The sequence below is a fragment of the Microcaecilia unicolor genome, chromosome 10, assembly GCF_901765095.1.
Source record: "Microcaecilia unicolor chromosome 10, aMicUni1.1, whole genome shotgun sequence".
NCBI lineage: Eukaryota > Metazoa > Chordata > Amphibia > Gymnophiona > Siphonopidae > Microcaecilia > Microcaecilia unicolor.
The window spans coordinates 17,331,016-17,354,387 of record NC_044040.1 but is presented as its reverse complement, the minus strand read 5'-3'; the positions used below and the strand labels follow the sequence as shown (position 1 = coordinate 17,354,387).

The following is a 23,372-nucleotide window of genomic DNA, read 5'->3' as shown; positions in this document are numbered from 1 at the left end:
GGACGTCCCTTCCAAATTCCTCAGCCTCAAAAAGTGCTGACCACGGATGCGTCTCTCCTGGGATGGGGAGCTCATGTCGATGGGCTTCACACCCAAGGAAGGTGGTCCCTCCAAGAAAGCGATCTACAGATCAATCTTCTGGAGTTGCGAGCGATCTGGAACGCTCTGAAGGCTTTCAGAGATCGGCTGTCCCACCAAATTATCCAAATTCAGACAGACAATCAGGTTGCCATGTACTATGTCAACAAGCAGGGGGGCACCGGATCTCGCCCCCTGTGTCAGGAAGCCGTCAGCATGTGGCTCTGGGCTCGCCGTCAAGGCATGGTGCTCCAAGCCACATATCTGGCAGGCGTAAACAACAGTCTGGCCGACAGGTTGAGCAGGATTATGCAACCTCACGGTGGTCGCTCAATTCCCGTGTGGTGCGACAGATCTTCCGGGCGTGGGGCACCCCCCTGGTAGATCTCTTCGCATCTCAAGTGAACCACAAGGTCCCTCAGTTCTGTTCCAGGCTTCAGGCCCACGGCAGACTGGCGTCGGATGCCTTCCTCCTGGATTGGGGGGAAGGTCTGCTGTATGCTTATCCTCCCATTCCTCTGGTGGGGAAGACTTTGTTGAAACTCAAGCAAGACCGAGGCACCATGATTCTGATTGCTCCCTTTTGGCCGCGTCAGATCTGGTTCCCTCTTCTTCTGGAGTTATCCTCAGAAGAACCGTGGAGATTGGAGTGTTTTCCGACCCTCATCACGCAGGACGAAGGGGCTCTGCTGCATCCCAACCTCCAGTCCCTGGCTCTCACGGCCTGGATGTTGAGGGCGTAGACTTTGCCTCTTTGGGTCTGCCAGAGGGTGTCTCCCGCATCTTGCTTGCTTCCAGGAAAGACTCCACTAAGAGAAGTTACTTCTTTCATTGGAGGAGGTTTGCCGTCTGGTGTGACAGCAAGGCCCTAGATCCTCGCTCTTGTCCTACACAGACCCTGCTTGAATACCTTCTCCACTTGTCTGAGTCTGGTCTGAAGACCAACTCCGTAAGGGTTCACCTTAGTGCAATCAGTGCATACCATTACCAAGTGGAAGGTAAGCCGATCTCAGGACAGCCTTTAGTTGTTCGCTTCATGAGAGGTTTGCTTTTGTCAAAGCCCCCTGTCAAGCCTCCTACAGTGTCATGGGATCTCAATGTCGTTCTCACCCAGCTGATGAAACCTCCTTTCGAGCCACTGAATTCCTGCCATCCGAAGTACTTGACCTGGAAGGTCATTTTCTTGGTGGCAGTTACCTCGGCTCGTAGAGTCAGTGAGCTTCAGGCCCTGGTAGCCCAGGCCCCTTACACCAAATTTCATCACAACAGAGTAGTCCTCCGCACTCACCCTAAGTTTCTGCCAAAGGTTGTGTCGGAGTTCCATCTGAACCAGTCAATTGTCTTGCCAACATTCTTTCCCCGTCCTCATTCCTGCCCTGCTGAACGTCAGCTGCACACATTGGACTGCAAGAGAGCATTGGCCTTCTATCTGGAGCGGACACAGCCCCACAGACAGTCCGCCCAATTGTTTGTTTCTTTTGATCCCAACAAGAGGGGAGTGGCTGTAGGGAAACGCACCATATCCAATTGGCTAGCAGATTGCATTTCCTTCACTTACGCCCAGGCTGGGCTGGCTCTTGAGGGTCATGTCACGGCTCATAATGTTAGAGCCATGGCAGCGTCGGTAGCCCACTTGAAGTCAGCCACCATGGAGGAAATTTGCAAAGCTGCGACGTGGTCATCTGTCCACACATTCACATCTCATTACTGTCTGCAGCAGGATACCCGACGTGACAGTCGGTTCGGGCAGTCAGTTCTTCAGAACCTGTTTGGGCTTTAGGATCCAACTCCACCCCCCGAGGGCCCTGTTTGTTCTGTTCCAGGCTACACTCTCAGTTAGTTGGTAAATTTTTTAGGTCAATCTCAGTTATGTCCTCGCCGTTGCGAGGCCCAATTGACCAATGTTGTTGTTTTGAGTGAGCCTGGGGGCTAGGGATACCCCATCAGTGAGAACAAGCAGCCTGCTTGTCCTCGGAGAAAGCGAATGCTACATACCTGTAGAAGGTATTCTCCGAGGACAGCAGGCTGATTGTTCTCACAAACCCGCCCGCCTCCCCTTTGGAGTTGTGTCTTCCCTTGAAGTGTATTGTCTTGCTACATACTGGACTGGCCGGCTCGAGCCGGTTTCGGGCGGGAAGACGGCCGCGCATGCGCGGTGCGCGCGGGCGCGCGAGGGCTAGCAAAGGACTTTGCTAGTGAAGTTTCCGATTGGAGGGGCTGCCGTGGACGTCACCCATCAGTGAGAACAATCAGCCTGCTGTCCTCGGAGAATACCTTCTACAGGTATGTAGCATTCGCTGTACATAGTACCAAAAGGATCCTTAATCACACCATCTATATTCATTATTTTTGATTCATTTTATTAAACATGTTTTACAATCAGAATGGGATCCTGTAAAATTGGACAGTTAAATACATGTGTCTAGTATGTGTGTTGACAAGGTGGCATAGACTTACATGAGTGCTGTATGTAAGCATTTCTAGACAGGATGTATTTTGTGTATATATGTACATGTATATACTGTGCAATCCGCTTAAGTGCAAGGGCCTGGGACCAAAGAAATACATGCAGTTAACCGGAACGTACACTTAACCGTTGTGACCCAAAGAAGCTTGACATCTGATAAACATATGTACAGTACTGTTTATTATATGTACAGTATACAGTCTCCGTTAACTGATGTTATACAGTCTCCATTAACTGACGTTAGGCTTACTTGAAGTATTCAGTCATAGTCCTCTGTACACTCTTGTGTCTGTGAGTTCCATAGACTACGTCTGTCAGACGGTAAAAACTGTCATAGCACTGACATGCAGTGGCCTCCAGATAGGCCCGCATGGTGTTGAGACTCTCCAGCGCTCTTGCAAAAATGACAGGAGGTTGTTGAATTTTGTCAGCATGTGCCTCGCTGCTCATTTTATCATCTGTTTCATCATCAGCCGTTGCCTGCGTGTAGGTGCATATCTGGACATCAGTGCTGTCGTCAGCTGTTTTTAGATTGTAATCAACAGCTACGTAGTGATGAAACTCCTCTTCAGTAACACCGGCTGGGATGTCAATAGCCTGTTCATCTGATGTGTTTGCAACAGCTGCATCTGTTTCATCCCTCTCCACATCCCTAACAAAGCTTGCCCGCTTGTAGCAGTTCACAATGGTTGCCTGTGTAACATGATTCCAGGCTTCTTTCTGCATATGTAGGGAATCCAACAGTGTTAGATTACGAGCTAGTTCAACAGCACGTTTATCCTTGCCAGTCTGGTCATCCATAACGCTCATCAGACGACGTAGCACAAGAGCCCGATAATGTTATTTGAAATTGGCTATTCCTTAGCGTCCCTCCGTACCGGACCAGGATTGGACTGATGGGTTGTGCACGCCTACCAGCAGGTGGTCCGGTCCGGAGGGACTAAAAGAAAGCAAATTAGCAGGTAAGATCTAATTTCTCCTTATACCCTGATTCATAGGTTGGATCAGAGAGGTAGTGTTTGGTGGCAGGAAGACGATGTTAGACAGCCTGACATCATCACTGTGTGCAGCACAATTATCACAAAGCAACAAAATCTGACGCTTTTGTGCCCGCATTCTAGTGTCTAACTTCTTTAGCCACTGCCTCCAAATTTTCCCAGTCATCCATGAATTTGCGTTAGCCTCGAATGACACAGGAAGTCGCTTAACATTCTTGAAGCAATGAGGCTGTTTGCTCTTTCCATTGACGAGTGGTTCCAACTTCTCTCTCCCATCCATATTGCAGGAAAGGAGGATCGTCAGTTGGTCCTTCGACGTTTTACTTCCTGTAGTTTCGACTTGTTTGAATGCAAGTGTTCCATCAGTAATCGCTCGCCAGTAGAGACTGTTTCATCAAACTCGTTCAAGATGGTAGGATGAACTGAAACAACCCAATTTTTAGCACCAAAGTCATCAGCGTCTTGTTTTTCACCATGCTGTTTCTTGAATTTTATGTTGTTCCTCTCCTTCCATTGTTCCAACCATCCAACAGTGGCTTTGAATTCAGTTAGTCCAAGACTTTCACCTAATTGATTTGCTTTCTCCATAAGCAGTGGACCACTGACAGGAAACTGCTCCTGACTTGAGAAAACCACCAAAGAAGAGCATCTTCTACCTCCTCAGCTTTTCCTGCCCATTTTCGTTTCCGTTGTGGATTTGTATTGTTTTGCCAGTCTTCCAGAAGCTGGTCTTTCTGCTTCAAGATACGTGAAATTTGACTGGGATTTACACCATATTCTTTAGCAATAGATGCTTGACTTTGTTTGTTTTCTAATTTTTTAAGAACTTCTATTCGTTCAGCCAGTGTTAGTCTTACAGTTGCGTGACGATGACGACTCCAGTGTACACTCTAACAACATTCTTTCGCTTCTTCTGCCTATGGCAGTTAACCAACGAGATTTCAAATTTACTGCCCCTTGGTCACATGCCAATCGGCTTCCATATTACGCGCATGTGCTGAAATGGTCAGTGGTCTTAGTCATAAAGCATATGGGGACAGACTTAAAGATCTCAATATATATGCTTTGGAAGAAAGGCGGGAGAGGGGAGATATGATAGAGAAATTTAAATACATACATGGCATAAGTGCACAGGAGGCGAGTCTTTCAACTGAAAGGAAGCCCTGGAATGAGGGGGCATAGGATGAAGGTGAAAGAGGATAGACTCGGAAGTGATCTGAGGAAATATTTCTTCACAGAAAGGGTGATGAATTCATAGAACGGCCTCCTGGTAAAAGTGTCGGAGGTGAAAACAGTATCTGAATTCAAGAGAGCTTGAGACAAGTATGTAGGATCTCTAAGGGAGTGATGGGGGGAGAGTAGATGACATGGATGGGCAGACTAGACAGGCCATATAGTCTTTAGTTGCCTATATTTTTCTCTGTTTCTAACCCAATACAAAATCTATTTACATATATAAAATCAGGCCGTCAGAATGTGGGCATCAAGTAATACAAAAGCTACCAAAAGAAACCAGTCCACTCCCACGGAAAGCAACCAGAAAGACAAAAAGAAAAAGGTGGGAATGTGACAAAGCACTGTCCCAGGATGATGGAGCACAACCTCTTTATTAAACGATAAGCACAAGGGGTACCACTTCCATGGACCCATTAGGTAATGACATTATAGACACCAACACTGTATATTCTTCATTGGTCCACTTTTAGAAACCTTATCTTGGGCACAACTCTTGTCAATGTTCAGAATTCCAGGACCAGTAATCAGACACGATGGTATGTTTTGCCAGGCTGCCTCAGGGATAATATCTTGTGGAGAAATAAAAAAAAATCAAATCAACTATTTTAATCCACATCCTTCATCTTCCTGTGTTTCAATGGATCACTGAAGATTATGGGGGAAGTTCTTTATATGGCGTCGAATTGTTGGAACAAAAAAAAAAGCGTTCTAACGGCTGCAAGATGCCAAAATGTGGCAGAAATGGCAGATCGACTTAAAAACACTCAGCAGTTTATAGAATAATGCGCAAATGTTTCCACATTAATCTGCAAAAAGGGTGTGGCCTTGGGAGGTGCGTGGGTGTGCCAGGGGCGTTCCCTTAAAATGCGTGCAGTTATAGAATTTGGTGTGTGTGGGGGGGGGGGGGGGGGAATCTCTTGCAAACCAGGATTTACACCTGGTTTCAGTTGGTACAACTCCTCATGCCTAAAGTTGAACGCAGATCTCGGAACTTCCACTATAGAATACCATTCTGCGCCTAATTTGGAGCATCATTTATAGAATTTCCCCCTAAATGTCTATAATGACGTTATGTGGTGCCCACCTTCTGGTGGTCTGATTATTTAGATATATATAGTATATATTTTTACTATACAAAATCATCTTGACTTGGCCCTTATAAAGTAGATGCCTTCTGAACTTTTCACATACGTACTAACATGTGATGGGCTACAAATTGCAGCAAGTGTTACATGCCCTCCGCTGTGAGGAGAAGGAAGAGGCCTGTGGTAGGCCCACTTGCAGCAGCAAAATTCCCATCTCATAGTTGCGGGGATCGGCCAGGTTGTGATGGTCTCCCCTCTTCCAGGCAGGGGGCATATGAGCAGTTCTGCTAGTTGTATCTGTCTCTATTAGCCGTGCACTTTCACACTGATGTCAGATAGAAATGGAAAGAGGAAAGAGCAGCAGATTAGAAGGCAAGGTTGCTCTCCTGCTGCCTTCTGGTAGGAAGGAGGAGATGGGCATGGAGTGGAGACGTAAAAGCTTGAGGGAGTGAAGGGGTATATTGATCACCCATTGTCCCCCCAGAATGCGCCATTTTTCATATACCTGATTATACACTTCTCATGCATGTCTGAAACAAGTTATGTATATCGGCAAATACTATTTAAAAGAAAAATAGTCCCTTCCACTAACCTAATCAGTGGATTTTAGCCATCAGAGAACAACTTAGCAACGTGCAAATGATTCAGAAAATGTACAGATAATTCATTAAACACTGGTTTTAAAAAATTTTCCTGATTTGAAATGGGCTAATCCTGAAATGCTACGACTTTTTTGTAGCTGGCATAGAGAATGTACAGAATGCTGGAAACAATTAGTCTTTAAGATGCTTTTGTTTAGATTTAGCTCACTTGAAAATTCATAAGCTAAAAATACTATACAGAACCAGAAGCATTTATGTAGATAATAAGTTGATATTGAATGGTCTCCATGGCTAGATTTTGGAGTTGGTCAGAAATCCTTGCTGAGTTTAATTCCTCTCCCCAGCTAAGGGTCCTTTTACTAAAGGACATTAAGAACTAGATTCTATATATTACGCCTAAAACATCGGCACTGAAACGAAATACGCCTAGGCATATTCTATAAAATACGGAAAAATTAAGGTGTACTTTATAGAACAAACCTGAATTTCCATGTAGTTTATAGAATATGCTGTGCGCCCTTCAATGTGACTAAATTTAGTTGCGGGCAGTTACACCAAGTTTTACTTGGCGTAAATGCAGATGCCTAAATTAGGCACGGACCGGGTGTATTATATAACTACGTGCATAGATTTTGGAAACACCCATTCCATGCCCATGGCCATGCCCCCTTTTCAACTGTGTCTTAGAAGTTACACGCATCACATTATAGAATATGCTTGGACAGTTCTGTGTGTAAATTCTAATTAATGGCAGTGTTAATGCCAATTGCTTGTTAAGTGGCAATTATCAGCACTGATTGACTTGTTAACTAATTGAGTTTTGCGCAGAAATGCAGAATATGATTGGGTTTGCACGTGCAAAATAAGTCACACAATATAGAATTTGTACATGTGAACAGGCTACCACACAATTTTGCGTTATCTGCCAGTTTTGCAGTTCATGTGGAAAAGCTTAATGTGCTTTAATAAATAGGCTCCAAAGTGCTCCTCAGTAAGAAACAAAATTCAAAGATGTTTGAGTTAAGGAATTTTTGTGTTTTGTTCACATTAGCTTTCTCTCTTCATTCCCTCCCACCATACACACATTTCTCCATCAGAGCTGCGGGTTTCCCGTGACCGGCTGCGGGCAATCTTTGATGGTTGCGGGAAATTGGGCGGCTTTTTTGCGGCCGCATTGCGGGTTGGGCGTGTTTTTTTTATTGGTCCAATTTGGACCAATAGAAGCCCCGCGGAGGCAGGCTGCTGACGTTGGAGGCGACGTCGGAGGCGGGGTTAATGATGTCAGAGGCGGGGTTTGACTTTGTGCGGTTTTGGGAGGGGAAAATTTTTTCCATCTGGCAACCCTGCCTCCCTGACATTAGCCCCCCCCCTCCCCGGCATGGACATACAAAACTCCAACGAGGAATATCACTCAACAGCTTTCTGCTCCAGCTCTTTCCCTTCCAGGCAGTCTGAAAGGAACAGGAGGGGAGGGGATGAGGCTGGAGCAGATAAATCACAGAAGGCCAGAACCATTCTGCTTCTTAATCTGGGCCCTCCTCTCCCATCATGCATTGAGCGAGAGTGGAGGGGCTGAAGCTGGCATGAGCAGAGAGGAAAAAGAGCTACTACTGCTCTCTAATTCAGCCTTCCTCTTCCCATCCCAAATAGCCTGCAGTGAAGGAGGAGGGCTGGGGCCTCCCAGAGATTTAATTGACATCCTCGATTCCCCCTTAAGAGTTCCAAGGTATGGAGATGAGGCATGAAATACAGGCACAGTATTGCTCTCTATTTTCACTTAAAAGTTCTGTATTTACAGTTCACCGCTCATTTCCGTAGTCTGTCATCAAGACATTCCAGAAATAGGAGCTAGCATACTTCCAAACTGTGAGGAAAGATTGCCTCCAGGTTTCTTAAAATGAAATTCTGGCTCAGTCTAGTGGTACGTTTATGATCTTAGCCTGGGCTCTTAAAATGATACAGTTCCAGCCGCTGTCTTTCTGATTTCTTTTCTGTAAGCTTATTGCTTTTTCTCCATTACTTTATTCAATACTCAATTTCCTAATAACTTTTACTGGCTCACTAGGCCATATTCCTTTTGGACTACACCTCCCAGCAAGCTTTGCCTACAAGTGGTATCCCCTCTGTCTTTCCATGCCCTCACTAGAGCTTTCTCTACTGACCAGTTGTGCAGAATTTCAGGACAGCCATGCATGCTATCTTTCAGTGCCATGGTCCTGAAGAGCAAAAAAACCATCTACTCCAGGGTTGTTTAATACCCGCATACTAATCGAGCCTGAAAGCTTGGTTTTGGGCTGCATCTAGTGGGCTGATACCTCTTATTCTGATGAGGATTAAGAAACCTGCAGCCAGTAAGATTGCATCTGTGTTTGTTTTCATTATTTTCCTTTTACAGAAGATGCACAACTATTCTATCTTTGAGCAGGCCAGAATCGTAGAAGCTCTACTGGGGCATCTGGGTCTTCAGAACCAGAAAGTGAACCTCTTGTCTCATGACTATGGGGACACAGTGGCTCAGGAGCTACTCCACAGGTTAGTGCCACAAGCAGGAAACTTTGGCATCCTTCAATATTTTTATGAGAATAAACATAATTGTTTGTTCGCCCTGTTTGGACTGATAAAGAATCCTGGTGGTTTGTGTGTTGGGTCTGTGAGTGCTTTCTGGGAACTCTGGGACCACTGGGAGCGTGGCCCCAGTAACCTAGAAATCACTGGGGATAATTTGACAGCTTGGGGACTCACCCAGAGGCGGTTGTGACCCAGTCGGTGGGAGGAGGGTGCTAGTGTAGAGCACAAGCAGCAGGTGCAGGTGGACCTGAGCTGTGTTGGGGATAGACCCTCTAAGTGACTCTGGGCAAGTCACTTTAACCCTCCATTGCCCCAGGTACAAATAAGTACCTGTAAGCTGCATTGAGCCTGCCATGAGTGGGAAAGTGCGGGGTACAAATGTAACTAAAAAAAAAAAAAAAGTGGCCGTGGGGCAACCTCAGGCGGGTGGCTAGGTGTTTCGTAACATTCAGTATATGGAGAAGTGCATCAATAAAAGAAGAATGCTTGTCCTAATGGCTGTTGCTTAGAGTTGCTTGAGTATGGCTGTAGGATTTTATGTGCATTTTGAATTAAGTGCAAGTAAATTTCCTTGTATGATTTGCATTAAGATCTTAAAAAAAATAACATAGAAACACCCTGGAATTGTTAATGTGTCCCAAAGGGTTATCTGGGTGTCTGATTATATGTTTATCAGTTGATCTTACGTAATGAAGAGTTCACAGGATATGTTGGACACACAAAAACATGACTGAATATTAGTTGCATTAACACAGGTTAGAGTACCTTTGTCACCCCACCCCCCCCCCCCCCAGCAGGGTGACTGTGTAACTTCATGTCAGAAGGGACAGCCTGTTCCAGTTCAGTTCTATCCTACTGTGTGGAGGAGAGTTGTCATTTCACTTGTTATAGAGAGATTGAACTTTGGACCTAATAAGTTGTCCTCTTTGAAAACTTACTAGGGCTGAGTGCATAACCGTCAACTCAAAATTTCACTGAAATCCTAATTTTAGGAGCATAAAAAAGGTAGCTAGAATGGTGGATTTAGGGCAGGGAAACATAGGTAGTAGCTTAGCACTGGTTTTCAGCACTAGGCTTTAGGCAAATGAATGGCAGGCCTAATATCTATACGCATAACATAACTTTTAAGCTCCTAAATTAAGACACATATTCAGTTGAAAATAGGCTCAAATTTGAGAGCTCAGTCTTTGTAGTTTTTTTTTTTTTAAATATTGGGCCCTTAATTTTTCAAGCATGTACAAAGGCTGAGCCAGTTCTGGACATATTGTTTTTGACACCCTAATCCAGTTCTTATTAGAGACCCATCAATCACCTTTCCAGAGTAAACATCCTTCATCCTCAGTCACAATACATATGCAGGGATTGTGGGAAAAGTGTCATTTAGAGGTTAAAGTTAGTGAAGCTTTTTGTCGCTCCCAGAAGCACAGGAGCAGCGCAGTCAGGGTCTGTACCTAAGGGAGGGGAGAGTTAGTGACTCTGCCATTGTGGTGAGGAAACAAAAATCTTTCCCCAAAATCGGAGAACATGTTTCTTTACTTAACATGTAATTAAACTCTGGGATTTGTTGCCAGAGAATGTGGTAAAAGCAGTTAGCTTAGAAGTTTTGGATAACTTCCTAAAAGAAAAGTCCATAAACTGTTATTAAGATGGCCTTGGGGAAAATCCACTGCTTATTTCTAGGATACACAACTGTAGGTAGGCAGAGCAATTCACTGCAGCAATGATAAATTATTTATTAATAAAGGGGCATCTCATACTGTCACATAGACACACTGTGTCATGCTTATATCCAGCTTTTACAATTGTGACTCTGTATAATCATTGACTGCCCCCGACCACCAGTAATGCACACTATTTGCTTATGGTGAATCACCTATTCCTGTATTTAAATATCGTTGTGCTCACATCAAATTATTTTTTTAATTTTTCGTGCGCTACTGTTGAAATTCTAAAAATAAAAAAAGCTTTGCCACTGTAGCACTGTTGCTGTAACTTGATTATGATGCAAATAATTGACTTATCTTAATGTTACTGGGAGCTGCAAGCCACATTTTGATGATCTTAAATCTTTTGCGCTTCCAGGGTTTCGCTTGTCAACTTTGATTCTATCTCTGGCTGGCAAAGATTCCGGAAATAGAATCAAAGTTGACAAGCGAAACCCTGGAAGCGCAAAAGATTTAAGGTCATCAAAATGTGGCTTGCAGCTTCCAGTAACATTAAGATACGACGATTATTTGCATCATAATCAAGTTTACAGCAACAGTGCTACAGTGGCAAAGCTTTTTTTATTTTTAGAATTTCAACAGTAGTGCATGAAAAATTTTAAAAAATGATTTGATGTGAGCACAACGATATTTAAATACAGGAATAGGTGATTCACCATAAGCAAATAGTGTGCACTACTGGTGGTCGGGGGCAGTCTATGATTATACAGAGTCACAATTACCTCACAAACAACTCAATCACAACCCACCAGACCTAAAAGATAACAACCAACTAAAAGGGAAAACAAACACACACGGAAATAACCGACAGAAAGGGAAGAAAGGACATGACATAAAACCAAATACCAAGGCAACAGACAATTACTAAGAATCAACATGCACTCACCTAACGCCGAATCCTATACACCAATCCAAATAGGATACACAAACGCAAGATCGGTTGTCAGCAAGACAGCAACTTTAACAGACTGGATCACAACAGACAATCTTGACCTCCTATTCATAACCGAAACATGGATCCACGATCTCAAAGTCACCATAATCTTAGATCTATGCCCACCAGGATACAAAATCATCCACTGGACAAGAAATGGAAAAAGAGGAGGGGGTCTAGCTATAATATACAAATCCTAATTCACTATCACAACCACAGCTGAATCCATCACGCCTCAGCTTGAAATTGCCTCGGTCAGAATCAATCACCCATACCTACAAGAACACCTTAATGCAGTACTGCTCTATAGACCACCAGGCAACTGGAAAGATTCCCAAACACACTTCATGGACTTTATTTCAAATACGCGTGTCTCCACCTCAAATCTTATCATCATAGGGGATATCAACTTACACCTTGAAGACCCCACTTCAACTAGCACCCAAGAATGTGAAGAGTTTCTACAACTATGGGATCTCCACAAGCCAAACGCGCAACCAACCCACAAAAAAGGACACACATTAGACATCATCACACACAAATTTGATCCCGATTTAAACCTCATACAAACTAACACAAAGTGGACACCTACACCGTGGTCCGACCACCACAAAGCAAAACTCTGCCTCCAATGGCGAAAGAAAGACTCACCCAATAAACAAATACGAAAAACCTACACCACAAGAGGAAGAATAGACCCAGCAACAGATCTACGATAATGAATGGACTACAAAAACTGATACACACCAATTTTTCCAAGAATGGGATAAAAGATGCAAGCACATACTAGATGACATAGCCCCGATCCAAACCAGAACCTCACATAGAAAGAATTCACTACCATGGTTTAACGAAGACCTGAAAAAGCTTAAAACACAAGTTAGAAGACTGGAACGAGCATGGAACAAACAAAAAAAACAACTCCACATACGAAGCCTGGAAACAATTACATAGGAAATACAAATACACCATAAGACAAACTAAAAGAACTTACTACAAAACCATAATCGGACCAAATTACAAAGACACACACAAACTCTTCCAACTAGTGAACAAATTACTAGACACCACACCGGTCACATCTAACAATACAGAGACACCAACAGCAGACAGCCTCACGAAATACTTCAATGAGAAAATCGTAAAACTACGACGACAAATACCTAGCAGCACCATCGACTACACCACAATCCTCGACTGCCTAGACCCAGACTCTGGCGTATACCCTGCGGACAGAACTTGGACAAACTTCGAGACAGTATCAGAAGGCAGCATCTCCCAAACGCTCGAGAGATGCCAAATCTCACTGTAAATTAGACATATGTCCCAACAACCTCATAACATTCGCTCCTCAACAATTTATAGCAGACCTCACAGAACATCTGAACTACATGCTACAAAATGGTTTCTTCCCAAAGGAGAAAGGAAATATCCTACTCACACCCATACCCAAAGATGCAAAGAAAAATGCTAGCGAACTTACTAACTACAGACCAGTAGCATCTATCCCCCTATTAACCAAACTAACGGAAGGAATGGTAACCAAACAACTAACTGATTACTTAAATAAGTTCTCAATACTCCATGATTCCCAATCAGGTTTTCGTGCTAACCACAGTACTGAAACAGTACTAGTCATTCTCGTGTGCAAATTTAGACAACTAATCGCTACTGGCAATAACTTACTACTTCTACAATTCGACATGTCCAGCGCTTTCGATATGGTCGACCACAGCATTGTACTACATCTCCTCGAATACTTCGGAATCAGAGGCAATGTTCTTAACTGGTTTAAAGGATTCCTCACCACAAGATCGTACCAAGTGATATCCAACTCGACTACATCTGCCACATGGACACCTGAATGTGGCGTTCCACAGGGATCCCCCCTCTCGCCGACTTTATTCAATCTAATGATGATACCTCTGGCTAAACTACTATCCAACCAACACCTCAACCCATATATATACGCAGACGACATAACGATTTACATCCCATTCAAACAGGATCTACAAGAAATCTCCAACGATATCAACCAAAGTCTACACATCATGCACTCATGGGCGGATGCATTCAAGCTCAAACTCAATGCAGAAAAAACCCAATGCTTAATACTCACTTCTCAACACAATATGAACAAATTCACCACCGTAAACACACCAAATCTGACACTCCCTATATCGGACACCTTAAAAATCCTAGGAGTGACCATCGACCGTCATCTAACACTTGAGAGTCATACGAACAACACAACCAAGAAGATGTTCCACTCAATGTGGAAATTAAAAAGAGTAAAACAGTACTTCCCAATGACAGTCTTCCGTAACTTGGTACAATCAATGGTGCTCAGCCACCTGGACTACTGTAATGCACTATACGCTGGCTGCAAAGAACAATCAATCAAGAAACTCCAAACAGCCCAGAACACAGCAGCCAGACTTATATTCGGAAAAGCAAAATATGAAAGTGCTAAACCATTGCGAGCAAGGCTACACTGGCTCCCACTCAAAGAACGCATTACGTTTAAGATTTGTACACTAGTTCACAAAATCATCCATGGAGACGCCCCAGCGTATATGTCAAACCTGATAGACTTACTGACAAGGAACGCCAAAAGATCAGCCCGCACGTTCCTTAATCTTCATCTCCCAAGCTGCAAAAGTCTAAAATACAAACTTACACATGCAGCAAACTTCACCTACTTGAGTGCCAAGCTATGGAACGCACTGCCGCAAAACCTAAGAGGGATCTACGAATTAACAAATTTTCGAACACACTGAAGACCCATCTTTTTAAAAAGGCATACCATACAGAATATCAATTACAAATGTATACATCTCCCACATCTTTACTCAGATCTATTCTTATAATATCTGCTTGCTTTAAACTCTAATACATTATTCAACATCTTTATGTAACAATGTGACTACGTTCTAATCTATCACCACCAAGATCGATTTATTGTAAGCCACATTGAGCCTGCAAAGAGGTGGGATAATGTGGGATACAAATGCAATAAATAAAATAAAATAAATAAATTGTAAAAGCTGGATATAAGCATGACACTGTGTCTATGTGACAGTATGAGATGCCCCTTTATTAATAAATAAATTTATCATTGTTGCAGTAAATTGCTCTGCCTATCTACGGTTGTGTATTTTTACAAGTTTAATAGGGTGGAGCATTGCCATTTTTCTTACTTTTTGAATATTTCTAGGATAAGCAGCATAAAATGTATTGTACTGTTTTGGGATCTTGCCAGATACTTGTAACCTGGATTGGCCACTGTTGGAAACATGATGCTGGGCTTGATGGACCTATGATTTATTCCAGTATGGCCATGCTTATGTTCTTATGGAGGAAGTGGTGGAGAAATGATGGGAGGAGAGAATGTGCAGATGAACGGAGGACAGGAGGTCTCATTATGTTATGTGATGGGATATAAAAAGCAAAACTCCCACTTCATGTATTGAAATGAGCCAGTATGTCATCACCTTAGGACATCTACCCATAATCACTTAATACACATTTCTGTCCTCTTCATTCTTTTTAACTTGTGTTGAGGATTATTTCACTAGCGATGACAATCTGATTTCTCTTTTAATCCCTTTCTAGGTTTGACTACAACAAGACTGGACACATCACAATCAGCAGCCTCTGTTTATCTAATGGAGGTAACTATTTATTTTGCTTTATAAATAACTAGTAAAACATGCCCGTTTCAGGCGCAAATGAAACGGGCGCTAGCAAGGTTTTCCTCCCGAACACCCCCCCCTGCTCACCCCTTCAGCGTTGTGAAGGCACTGACCGCCATTGTTGCGGACCTCGTCAACGCACGCCAACGCCACCTTCAATGTGCTGAGTCGGTTGTGAAGCCACTGACGCCATTGCTCCGCCCTCGACGTCATCACGTTTGACGCGAGGGCGGGGCCCCAACACAGTAATTTCGGTGGCTTCACCACCACGAACCCTTCGAACCGGAAGGAAGTGCCCGGATGAACTGACAGTGACGTCAGTGTCCTCAGAACGTTGAGGGTGAGTTTTATTATATAGGATGATAACATGTCAGTGGTATACAGAGATTATTTTGGCATTCCCTACCACAGTCTAAAACAGTTTGAATAACATTCTAATATTTTCCAAACTCATTACGGGATTCAGACATCTGTAAGTACAGATTAATGCATTAAACGTCTGCCCTTGAGATTTCCTCTAAAATCCTAATCACAACAATTACACTTTCCTTGTATTCTCTCCCTACCCTGTATTCTCTCCCTACCCTGGTTAGCTGGTCTCTGCTGCAGCGGAGGTTTGCCCTGGGTTTGACTGATCTCGGTGACAGCAGTAGCCGTAGTTGTCACTGATTGAAGTTCTGCAAATCACTCAACTGCAGCGACCAAAATGTGCCCCCTCCCACCCAGGGCCGCTGAGAGAGGGGGCAGGGGGGGACAAAATTCCCTGGGCCTCCAAGGGGGGCCTGGCGCTGGGATCTCTCTCCTCCTGCTCCCAGGCTGCCGGCGCAGCAGTTCCCGGTCTCACCTGCCCGCCCTCGGCTCCGTTGACAGCCCCCCTCCATCCGCCACCGGGCCCCCTGCATTCAAATCGGCAGCGCCTCGCCTCTGTGTGAAAGCGGCAGGATCACCTCCCTTCGGGCCCTCCCTCACTGTGTCCCGCCCTCGTCTGATATATTGTCCTGTTTCCACGAGGGCAGGGCACAGTGAGGGAGGGCCCGAAGGGAGGCAATCCTGCCGCTTTTCACACGGAGGTGAGGTGCTGCCGATTTGAATGCAGGGGGGGCCCGGTGGCGGACGGTGGGGGGCTGTCAACGGAGCCGAGGGCAGGCAGGTGAGACCGGGGACTGCAGCGCCAGCGGCCTGAGAGCAAGAGAGGGAAGCGACAGTGGTAGCGATTGGAGGGGGCCCTGGGGGCGGCCTTGCCCCGGGCCCGGCTCAGTCTCTCAGCGGCCCTGCTCCCACCTCAAGGTCTGGCTACGCCCCTAATGTTGGGTGTGTGGGTACTGTTTTCCTCTGCTAACTTTTAAACCATTGCCCTATGAATGTCTCCTCCTAGCTAAAGTCTGATGATGATTTTTCACCCGGTTAAATGAAAAATGTCATCTTCGGGGGGAGAATGCTTTTATTATGGACTGCTTAAAGGAAACAACTGTGGGCCCAATATTCAACCAGCAGTAGTCAGCATTTTTGCTGGCGTTGCTTCCAGAAATTCAATGCAAGGCCATCAGGGCTCTGGCATTGAATTTCCAGATACAAAGGGACAGCAAAAACAATGCTGGTAAAGTGCAATATTCAGCACTTAACCGGCTGTGGTTAACCGCATGAAAATAGAACTGACTTTTATGTGGTCCTGTTTATATGGTTACCTTAGCCAGTTAAGTGCTGACTCTGCCCCCTGGAATGCCTCCAAAATAGCTGGTTTTGGCTCTGGTGCTAACTGGACATTATCAGTGTCACTGGTCAAGTTCTCTTGAATTTGCCCAGTTAGCCCCGGACAGGTGAAACAGCTAGAAGCCTTTTCTTGCCATTTAAAATCCATTTTAAATATCGGTCCCTTCGAGCTTACGACTAATGGCCTGCTGCTTTGAGGAGCTCTAATATTGGAATTGTCCTGCCTGGGGCTGCCTCGGAGACAGACCTTATTTGTGTATGTGCTAGTGAAGTGCAGGAATGTTAAGTGATTTAGGGCTGTTTTTACATCTGATTTTGTCTTTCAATCGCTTTAGGTATTTTCCCCGAAATATATCAACCCAGGCTTCTTCAAAAGGTATGCAGCTGGCACGGGCTTTATTTTTGCTGAATCAGATGGGTGTTGGGCCAGGACATAATCACAGGGCTGCTCCTTTATGCATTACTGGATTAATATGCAAGACACAGATCATCCTTTTGTACAGGAACATGACCCTTTCCTTGCTTACACTCTTGAGTTGCAGCCTTTTTCTTATCAAAGTACAGACCATGTGCTAGAAACCTTGTGTAACTATGTAGTTGCTTGTGTAGTTGCTTGTGACCTACAGAGGAAATGTTCTGTTTCCTTGTGCTAGTCCAAGAGCCAGTCAGTCACAGAGGCTTAGACTTTATGGGGGTTGATAGTCAGTGACTGAACCAGCCAGAAACGGCTCCTGTGCAGGGCTCTCTGCTGATGCTCAGCAGCACTTAACGGGTTTCTGCCACTGACTGCTAAATTCAAACTCTATTTTGTGGACGGTTAAGGGGCGGAGTCTGCACTTATGTTTAAGTTTTTAGCAGCCGTATCAGACTGCATAAAAGTCAGTCCTATCTTTTTGCGGTGTTGCTTATGTGAAGTGCTGAATATCGCATTAACCACATAAGAGAGAGCGCAGCTGCATAAACCACTACTACTACTACTTAACATTTCTCAAGCGCTACTAGGGTTACGCAGCGCTGTACAGTTTAACATGGAAGGACGGTCCCGCTGGTGGCTAAAAAAAAAAATGCTGACCACCATTGGCTGAACATCTGTCCCCTATATTCCTATGCCCATTGCATGAATCATCCAGTCCTAAAAGTTGCAGGCTGTGTATCCATGTGCTAGCCCCACGGGTGTGCTGGTAAATTGTTAACAGGGGGCTCTCTGTCGCCAGCAAAGTAAAAGAGAATTCAGGAGGGGCCCAAGCCCACATTTTGGGATCCATTTGTTAAAGTAGCCATGGAGAACCGGCTCCCAAAATTCTTAAAAACTTAACAAACGGCTCTCGAGAGCCTGTGAGAGCCTGCTCCAGCACACCAATGCCCCCTGGGTCATACAGTTCTTGAAGTGAGTCTTTGTATCTAGAGGGACAGACTCTGAAGTATTGTGCCACTTTTTGGTGTCGCAGATTTTTGTCTTCTACCTTCAGCTTCCCAGTGTATTCCTTCTCCATCTGACTTGGTTAGTAATTAGTGTATGCGCTTTCATGGGGAGCCTCAACACATAACATTTCTTGGTCAAGCTTGTATGGCTGACAGCTAGGAGAGCTCCATGGGTGCAGAGGGTGGCGATGAGCCCTGAAGAGGAGTGCAGCTGGCCAGACTGGGGATTCCAAATAGTTATGATCTGCCAACAGTGACTAAGGGGATTGGAATTCATTTCAGGTACATCTGAGAGGGAACCTAATAAGGTATAGCAGCGGGCTGAGAACTGGGGAAGCCAGGGTTCAAATCCCACTGGAGATTCTTGTGATCATGGGCAAATCCGTTCGCCCTCCATTGCCTTAGGTAATACCTACTTATCTTGAATGTAACTCACCTTGAATTACAACTGAAAAAAAGGTGTGATCTAAATTCAAAATCCCTTCCCTTCTGAGCTGAGCAGTTTGCTATGTTTTATCTTTTTCCCTCTTTTCCTCAAACAGTTGCTGAAAGACAGCGGAGTGCTGTCTCCCATCCTAACGAGGCTGATTAACTACCCCATATTCTCCAAAGGGTGAGTTTGGGTTAGATTTAAAATCTCCCCCCTCCCCCCACGAGTGGCCAAATGAGAAGGAGAGGAGAGAGTACTGAGATTCACACCAGACTCCCATTCTTTGCTTTTTGTTTATATGGAATAGCTTTTTGTAGCTCTTACAGATGATACAGGTGAGAAAAGGGGGTAAAATGTGGAAGGGTGTGTAAACATTAAAGAGTTGTACATAGAGGCAAATAAAAATCTTAGCATCAATAGACAAAGGTGACATCAATTTAAGGATAAATTAATTTAGAAGCTTTTTGGTCCAAGTGATGAAACTGTGAAATAGTCTCCCGTAGGATCACACTGTGGCATCTTATGTAAAGAGTTTTAAGTAGGGCTACAAGTTAACTGCAGTTAACTCTGCGATTAATGCATTAATGATTGCTTTGCCAGAGGGACAGCTTTGGAGCAGGCCACAGGCAGTATATGTGCAACGCTGCCACTGCTGTGGGACCAACAGAAGACCACCTTTTATGGTAGACTAGCGAGGGGGGGCAGGAGGGGAGTGAGCTGCAGAACTGGAGGGTCACCAGTGGAAGCTATGACTGAGATGGTGAGCTCCAGCAGCCACAAGAAGAGCTTGGTGGTGCTGTTGCTGCTCATGGGGTGGAGGGAGGGAGGGAGAGAACAATGGAAGGGAAGAAAGATAATGGACCTGGGAGAAGAGGAGAGAGGGAGGGAAGGAAGAGAAAAGGGAGAGATGTTGGATCTAGGAGTGAGAGGGAGGAAGGATGGGATTTGATATACTACCTTTCTGTGGTAGTATACTTTTTGGGGATCTTGCCAGGTATATGTGATCTGGATTGGCCACTGTTGGAAACAGGATGCTGGGCTTGATGGACCTTTGGTCTTTCCCAGTATGGCAATACTTATGTACTTATGGTTACAGTCAAAGTGGTTTACATATTATATACCTGGGGCAGTGGAGGGTTACCTTTAATTGTCCAATTAATCACAGTTAACAATTTTTATTCAAACTGCAGTTCTAGTTTTAAGTATAACTGGGACATGTTTTGGGTGCTGTTTTCAGAAAAAGGCTGTATGGGATGGATGGCTTAAGTCAGTAGATTTTGAGGAATGTAGTTGTAAATGATGGCAAGAGAAAGCCTAACATAATCCATTCAGCCTGACCAGTAAAGTGTTTAGGGTTGTAGGTTGCACTTGGGCATCCTGTGCTGATTTCCAATCTTCACGTGCTAACCATGCAGAACATTTTTTTTGAGGGGGTATGTCAGGGGTGGAGAGTGGGTGTTCCTGTGCTAACCAGTTAGTGCACAGATAACACGAGAGCTCTTACCTCCTAGGCCAGTGGTTCCCAAACCTGGTCCTGGAGGCACCCCAGCCAGTCAGGTTTTCAGTATATCTACAATGAATATTCATGAGATTAGATTTGCATGCAGTAGAGGAGTGCATTCAAATCTTTCTCATGAATATTCATCTTCTGCCTCAGGCACTTGCGGCGTACTTAAAGCAGGAGCTCAATCTGTAATAATACAAATAAATCGCAATCAACTTTAACATCCAAAAAAAAATCATCTCTGTCCACACTCTTACTTCAGAAATTCAGAGGGCACAGACTTCTTCTGCTCTCACAAATGTTGGCGGTAGCATGCTGAATGGCGTCCTCATTACTTCTGCTTTCACGTCGTGCATTCTGCACCAGTCAGGGACCAGGACTCGTTCTTCACACCAATCCCGCTTCCTATCTTGTTGGAACACCTGCTGACTCTTCTGTCTCACCTTTTCAGAATTGGTGCAGTCTTTGGCCCCTATACAAGGCCTTCGGACACAGAACTCTGGGAGATGTGGACAGGGATTCGAATAAACGATGGAAACCTTGTTGTGGACAGGTATCGCTCCATTTATTTGTTTCTTAAGCTTATAATGTTTTTTGTTTTTCTTCATCCCCAAGGGCCACAGTGGAAAACTGACTGATAAAGAAGCTTATTAGTCTTTTGAAGATTGAATTTGACCTTTCAAATATTTGAACGTCTGTATCATATCACCCCTGTTTCTCTTGGAGGAAAGGAGAAACAGAAGTGATATGATACAGACGTTCAATTATTTGAAAGGTATTAATCCGCAAACGAACCTTTTCCGGAGATGGGGGAGGGCAGTAGAATGAGAGGACATGATATGAGAGTGAAGGGGGGGCAGACTCAAGAAAAATGTCAGGAAGTATTTTTTCACGGAGAGAGTGGTGGATGCTTGGAATGCCCTCCCGCGGGAGGTGGTGGAGATGAAAACGGTAGCGGAATTCAGGCATGCGTGGGGTAAACATAAAGGAATCCTGTGCAGAAGGAATGGATCCTCGGAAGCTTAGCCGAGATTGGGAGGCGGGGCTGGTGTTTGGGTGGTGGGGCTAGTTCTGGGCAAGACTTCTACGGTCTGAAAATGGGGCTAGTTCTGGGCAAGACTTCTACGGTCTGTGTCCTGAAAATGGCAGATACAAATCAAGGTAAGGTATACACAAGAAATAGCACATATGAGTTTACCTTGTTGGGCAGACTAGATGGACCGTGCAGATCTTTTTCTGCCGTCATCTACTATGTTAATATGAATTTGACTTCAGCTCAGCTGTAGTGCTAAGCTCTTCCCTTTAGCATAGATGCCAAGCTGTTCAGGGGGTAGAAACCTTTAAATTTTCTGTATTAGTTTGATGGCTCTTGCAGACCTTCTGAAGTTGAAAGCACATTATATGGAAGCTTGAGTGGCATGAGGACTGGGTGTGAGTAGTTCTGATTGTGGGGAGAGAGAAACTTTACAACTGTAAATACTAAAATGCATAATAAGAAAAAGGAAGGGGATGGCTTGTCCACTTATTGGGTTACCATATGTCCAGTTTTACCTGGACATGTCCTCTTTTGAGGACATGGCTGGGCAGCCGGGTGGGTTTTGCCAGCCTGCCCGTTTGTCCAGATTTGCGTACAAACGGTCATTCTGGCTGGCGGGCCTAGGGGTGTCCTCCCCTCCCCTCCCCTTACTGTACTGTCCTGGTGGTCTAGTGACTTTTTTTCGCGCCAGGAAAGAGCCCCCTCTTTCCTGCCCGGAGCGGCTGCAGACTGTCTCTTGCTGCCTCTGGTCCCGGCGCCAATTCAACGTAAAATAACGTAAAATAAATATATATCTGTGTATATGCAGGCTGTGATTGAATGGAGCTCTTACCCCTACGTGACTCTGTAGTCATTTTGTTGTCTTCCTTAGTATTTTGCAGTACATAAATCAGAGGCATAAACACAGAGACCGCTGGGTGGGAGCGCTGATCTCTGCTTCCGTTCCATGTAAGTCATGCCTTTCTGTATTTTCTGTCTTACTTGCTAGTTGCAGAGAGAGTAAGCATTATTGGAATGTATATGTGGGCAGAAAATTGATATTTTAGATGAGACACAGATGTTACAACACTTCTACGTGAATAAGCAGAATAAGCCAGCCACACATCTATTGGTGCCATGGACAGATTAGCTCTCCTAGAGCTCGGAAAAGCCTACAAGGCCTTTCTGAGCACATGCATGACCTCCGCCCTGTGACAACACCCACGCGTTTCTGCCTTAGTCTGTTTTATCTGCCTGGGTGGACTGATGGCGCCTTCTGTTCTTAATCCTTGATATTTTAGATAAGACTTTACTTTCCCGCAGATACTTGACAGCTCAATGCGGGTGACACAAAAAAGGACTGAGAATTTCCCCAGAAAGTACAAAATACTAATCAAAATTTGAAAGAACATCATTAAAAAAAAATAATAGTAACAATCAATACAGTATTCCCTAAAAAAAAAAAAAGTTTTGACTGCTTGTCTAAATGATAATCAGTTAAACCTCTAACTTCTGTTGGAAGAGAATTCCAAATTAAAATAATTTGATACAGTAGTGAAGAGTTAGCATGTTTCAAGGATATGATGCCTTTTACAGTAGGGAAATTTGAAGGGAAACAAAACTGCAGATTGCCATGAGGTAGTGAGAAGGAGCCAATTAGGGGCCCTTTTACAGAGCGGCAGTAAACCCAACACGGGCTTAACGCTTGCTCTTTCGGGACTACTGCTGGCCTGATGCGGCCACCGGCAGTAGTCCCGCTCCGAGTGAGTGCCATTTCCGGGGCAAAAGAAAACCCCCGGAAATCGCTTGCGCAGCGATGACCTGGCAGCATAGGAGCCAACTTTTCAAAATTATTGGGGGTGCTAAGCTCAGTGGAAATAACCCCTCCATGGACACATACAAGG

At 44.6% G+C, this 23,372-nt stretch overlaps 1 protein-coding gene across 4 annotated transcripts in view; it reads left to right on the top strand.

Moving 5' to 3' along the window:
* MEST overlaps positions 1-23,372 on the top strand; it is a 65,288-nt gene that overhangs the window by 19,255 nt on the left and 22,661 nt on the right. For all 4 annotated transcript variants that reach the window (XM_030216021.1, XM_030216018.1, XM_030216019.1 and 1 more), the window contains 6 exons: positions 8,862-8,998; positions 15,308-15,366; positions 17,433-17,473; positions 19,062-19,132; positions 20,905-21,006; positions 22,361-22,437. In XM_030216021.1, the coding sequence (XP_030071881.1) occupies positions 8,862-8,998; positions 15,308-15,366; positions 17,433-17,473; positions 19,062-19,132; positions 20,905-21,006; positions 22,361-22,437 (487 nt within the window). The remainder of the gene's footprint in view (positions 1-8,861; positions 8,999-15,307; positions 15,367-17,432; positions 17,474-19,061; positions 19,133-20,904; positions 21,007-22,360; positions 22,438-23,372) is intronic.